General features: G+C 33.2%; 1 protein-coding gene across 5 annotated transcripts; it reads right to left on the bottom strand.

Annotated features, from left to right (window-relative positions):
* Nucleotides 1–752: 752 nt before the first annotated feature.
* On the bottom strand, nucleotides 753–4,008 carry FBW2 (F-BOX WITH WD-40 2). 5 transcript variants are annotated; one of them, XM_078978329.1, is made up of 4 exons: nucleotides 3,677–4,007; nucleotides 3,287–3,451; nucleotides 2,317–2,636; nucleotides 753–1,756 (listed from the first exon to the last, which is right to left on the bottom strand). In XM_078978329.1, the coding sequence occupies exons 3-4, from the start codon at nucleotides 2,622–2,624 to the stop codon at nucleotides 1,120–1,122; spliced, it is 945 nt and encodes a 314-aa protein (XP_078834455.1). In that variant the 5' UTR covers nucleotides 2,625–2,636; nucleotides 3,287–3,451; nucleotides 3,677–4,007; the 3' UTR covers nucleotides 753–1,119. The 5 variants fall into 5 exon arrangements, with proteins under 5 accessions (XP_078834455.1, XP_078834495.1, XP_078834540.1 ...); XM_078978369.1 differs by having other exon boundaries at nucleotides 3,565–3,679; XM_078978414.1 differs by lacking the exon at nucleotides 3,287–3,451 and having other exon boundaries at nucleotides 2,317–2,681; nucleotides 3,677–4,008.
* Nucleotides 4,009–5,062: the final 1,054 nt, after the last annotated feature.

Consider the following 5,062-nt stretch of genomic DNA (forward strand, 5'->3'; position numbering starts at 1 on the left):
TGTATATAAGGAAATTATTTTTAAAACAAATCATACAGCCACGTTTAAATATATTTCGACGATATACATTATTTTAACGACCAACCTCTTAGATAATGATGGCATGGATTGTTTTATATCGTTTTACCATATCCGATAAATATATTTTCAATTCAAAACAACATTCAACTTTATGAGTTAAACTGATAAAAACAAACAATATAATTACGAAAATATACATTTTAACCGTGTATCATATATATTCCATTACGTACTTAAATTCAGAAGCAGTGTACGACTTAATAAGTACAAATATACCATTTTCCAGCTTTATCAAAATAGAAAGATGAGACATCTTTAGCTTAAATTAACAAAGCTAGAGCATGCTACAACTTGTCATGCACAATGTACAAACGAATAGGACATCAGCTCTTTTGTTTGGGTCCACTTGATTTCAGAATATTGTACAACTGAGAAACACAGTACAATTATTTGTTTTGCACGGGTCATTTTAACTTTTGGGAATATGATTTGCATATAATAAGACTAGGTCCATTTCAAACTGAAATGTACAATCTTTGCTTCACAAAATACAACTCATTCTAACTTTATCGACATTAAGTTACCCTATCTCTACAACGAGGAATTACCCATTTTACAACTTGTAATACATGCAGTACAAGTCACTATAGCATTATCAAATATTGTTGGAAATGGAATGGTTCTCTTTGATCCAAAAGGCCAAAACAATGTACAACATTAAATGCACGATGTGATAAAAGTACCATAACAATATATAACTTTTACTGCATAAGATACAAGTCAATACATAATGTTCAAGATTCAATCATTTTTGCTCTAGGAAAAGCAATTCCCACTTACAAAGACAAACAAAACTTCAAACATCATTCATAATAATCGCCATACAAGAAAAGTTTTTAAGTACTTAGAAACAAGGGGTTTCTAGCAAATAATGTAATGTCATATCTTTCTAAACTTATTTTTTTTTTAGCAGACACTTGACAGATAAAAGTCTAAATAAACATTTAGACTTTTATCAGTATTACGTCAAATGTCTGTTAAAAATATTTTTTTATAAATAAGTTGAGATGAATATAACATTACTCTTTTGAAAACCCCTCAAACCCAACCATTACTATAGTTCTCATTAAACCCTTCATAAAACCTAAGCTCTAACCTCCCTCCAACCCTATCTTCATCATCATCATCATCGTCATCAATATCATCATCATCATCCCATAGCCCATCATCCAAACTCGCGTAATCATAAAACGAATCGGTATCCGAATAATCCGAGCAACTATGACCTTCAAACTGATCCACAACATGTGGGCCCAACACCTTAACCATTACAGCCCTCTTATCCAGCCAATCTTGATCAAGTTTCACATCCCAACACCCTCTAACATCCAAGAACTCAAGCTCCTTACACTTCTCAATGATCTCCACAATGTTCTTGGTGTCAACACAGTTATACGCCATTTCAAGGTGCTTCAGTTTGGACATGGTGGCGGCAATTGCCACCGCCTCCTCCACCTGCGGCCGCCGCTCTTGGATGTCAATCGGATGCATGTTTCGCCGGAATCCCACCAGAGACTTGCAGGATTTTCCGATAGCAGACAGTGCACGTGCACTAATCTTGCGACAGTAGCTTAAGTCCATGAAGGTTACAGCCAATAGCTTTGTAGATATTTGTTCCACAATCGTATCACTTATGTTACATCTTGGGATTTGGAGTGTTTGTAGTGATCGACAACTGGGGTGCCCAAGAAAAAGAAAAAATCAACAAATGAGAGTTGTTAGCGTTATTATGATTACGTAGCTACTTTTGTACTTGAAAAAAGCTTTAATTACAATAATGGTCCCTAGACTATTATATAAATACAATAATAGCTTCGAATGATAAAGACACGGATAAGGAAGCCAAAGGTTTAACAGAATATTGTACTCGCGAGAAATCAGTGTACTTTACACGCCTAAACATGAAAAAGAGAGAAAAATGACAAGAATAGTCCCTAGACTTGTATAAATACAATAATAGCTATAATGATGCTAATTGATGAGGTGTAATTGGCAAATTCTGATTATTCTTAAATTATTAAAGAAAGTAATATATGAAATTAAAGGTAAGATACTACTACCTTTGATGTCGGTTTTGTTACAACTAGTATCAAACCTATTATTTGGGCAGAAACAGTCTACATAAATACTAAATAAGTGAATCACAATAAATAGAAAATCACTTTTAAATCTCACGTTCAAACACTTGTAAATTTTTAACACTATGAAGAGAGAGAGAGGGTTTGTGTGGCTTACTGATCTGCGAGAAATGAGAAAGTGAGATCGTTGAGGATGCCGGAGACAGTGATCTCCCGGAGGGCGCCACCACTTCTGGTAACAAGAAGTCGGAGCATATGGTCAATGTGATCAGGGTTTGACCGATAGCTCCAGTCAAGAATGTTGATGTTTTGCCAACAGTAAGGACCCAACACTGCTTGATTCCATGATTTGCAGACTCTTGGAACGATTGTGAGAGTGTCTTGAAGAGAAAGATTGCTGAAGATCAAACCAAGTGCATCGGGCAACAGATCTGCCCAGTTCCTATAATTCACCCCTGCTTCCATTTCTTACTTCCCCTGAAGAAAGAAAAAAGATCGATTGACTCAATGGAAGGGTTCGCACTTCCCAAAGTCAAACTTAATAGGTTCAAAATACAAAATTATCATTCAAGATTTTAGCTTTTTAGCTGATTTCATTTGCGTCACTATTCAAAGAACTTAAACTGGGATTTAAAAGGTTTAGCTTATAAACAAAGTAATCTGAAAATTTTCAAAATCAAGATCGTTTCATATGACAGTCGCAGTCAAAGGTGGTTAAGACAGGAAGCGTTCTTTAGCTTTCCAGTTTGTGGAGAAAGAAGATGGGGTTTTTGAAAACAAGTTAATCCAGAAAGATGTGTACAAGAAATTCACAAGCATTTTTGAGTTGATAAGTCAAAAAGGTCAAATCTTGACGTGTGTTTTCAAAGAGCTCAGATCGAAGAGTAGTTGGCGGCCAAAAGTCAAGCGACTAATCAAAGCTAGACGAAGACCTAGCTTTGACAACATGAGGTTTATATAAATTTTCTTTGATTTGTTTAATAAAATACCCAATTAAAGAATAGAAATTTGACAAGAGTTGAGCGAGTACCAGAAAATGGATTTTATTTAGACATAAATCAGAATAAAAATCCCGACTTTAAGAAAGAAAGACGAATTCACACATGAGATCTTGAAAAAGAACCAACCTTTTTACCAAATCAAGCACACAAAAGTGAGTTTTGATGCTAACAAGTCTCCTTATTTGATGAAATTCAACTCAAGAATCATGAATCAAGGAAAAGCAAGTGAAGTGAAAAGACATTTCCTTCCCCAGTCACACCCATCTCAAATCTCAAATACCCACAAATTTCCTTCAATCAAAACCACAAAAATCAAAACTAAACGAACCCCCCATTTCAAAATCCAATGCCATCTTCAAATCAAATTTTCAAAAGAAGGTGAAAAAAAAAAAATAGAGAGATACCCAGTTGAGATTTGTACGCAATGTTCGCACTTCCCATTAAATGAAGCAACAAAACCAGATTTCGATCGTAATCAAGAACCGAAAAAGCATAAAAAACTATGAGATATGTTACCTTAACAAGTAGAATGTGTCTGGGTTCTTTGGTTCAAAGGTCTATATAACGGATCAAACACCAAATAATCTGCAAGATTCCATGGGGTTTTCTTGCACGGAACAGAGAGAGAAAGAGTTACAAGAAATCCAGAGATGGAAATGCAAGATAAGCAGAAATCCAAACAATAAAAGCAGGAGAAACAAAGAAGTGAAAGAAATAACAAAGTCACAAAAGTAAAAAGGCTGTATATTTGTATTTGTATTTGTGGCTTGTGAGGATAGAAGAAGTTTACTACTTGCTATTGTATTTTAGTGAGTGAATGCTCCTAAAGAAATTTGTTCTTCTCAGAGAGGAGTAGGTGGTGGTTTTATTGAGCTTGTACTATTTCCAGATCAACAATATTGAAACCTAGAGTAATGTACAAGTACCAATGCATGGTTCACAAGTTATTATATAATCAGTATCCTGTTTTTAGGAATCGGGGTTGTTGAGAAAGGAATTACCTAAATGAGATGGTAGAGGGTGGAGTGTCAAACAAAGTCATCAAATGCTTGTTTCAAGGAGAGAGGGAGGTTAGCTTTTGTGTGTGCCTATTTAATTATTGTGAAACTTTTGACAATTTTCAAACAAAAGTTATGTTTTGACTATTTATAGTCAAATCTAGCATTTATGTTCATTTTGGTTTTACAAACTTCACACCAATGCTTATCTACTTTGGTATTCTAACAGATCTAGACATGAAATTTCCATTCACCGAAAATGCCATATGATAATATTTTATCCTCTTCATTTTCAACTTGAATCATTTTGATTTTCAAGGTGGGACAAAGTTGTCTAAGATGATCTTAAAAATAACTTTTATATTGGATGAGAAATTAATAAGAGTTTATACTTTATACAATTAATTGATTATAGGATGGTTATGTACAAATTTTGTGAACTTCAAATGTTAAGGTGATTTTTGACATGACCGTGTTTTCGATTTAGTTGAAATAATATGAACGTCTATCAAATAAAATATAACAATTTCTTATTTGGTTGTGCATTAAAATTTTAATAATAAAATTTCTTATGAGAATATCCAAGTTAAAGTTATGTAACTGATTTTTATTAATATTACAAATAATTGATCCAAACGAGCTTGGTTTGTTATTAAAAAACGGACATCTTCTCAATTCTTCAACATTTTGCCGAACCACTAACATGTGTCACCTCATTTTTACAATCATTTTTTACATAATTCTTCAGCGTCTTAGAATATATGGGTGGTTTCAACAATAATTCTTTTATATTTGTTTAAACAAATTACTTATATAAAAACTAAAATAATTATTAACTTGAACTGAAAATTACAAATTAAACATTAGAAAATAAAATATAGAAATTAATATTACAAAACATAAA

Source organism: Lactuca saligna, chromosome 1, assembly GCF_052625555.1.
Source record: "Lactuca saligna cultivar CGN05327 chromosome 1, ASM5262555v1, whole genome shotgun sequence".
Classification (NCBI taxonomy): Eukaryota; Viridiplantae; Streptophyta; class Magnoliopsida; order Asterales; family Asteraceae; genus Lactuca; species Lactuca saligna.

What these genes read in the sequence shown, in the direction of transcription:
- FBW2 (XM_078978414.1), bottom strand. Translation starts at nt 2,624, where the DNA reads ATGGAAGCAGGGGTGAATTATAGGAACTGGGCAGATCTGTTGCCCGAT. An exon ending in TTCTCATTTCTCGCAGATCA is followed by an intron (nt 1,757 to 2,316) that starts GTAAGCCACACA and finishes TGGGCACCCCAG; the next exon opens with TTGTCGATCACTACAAACAC.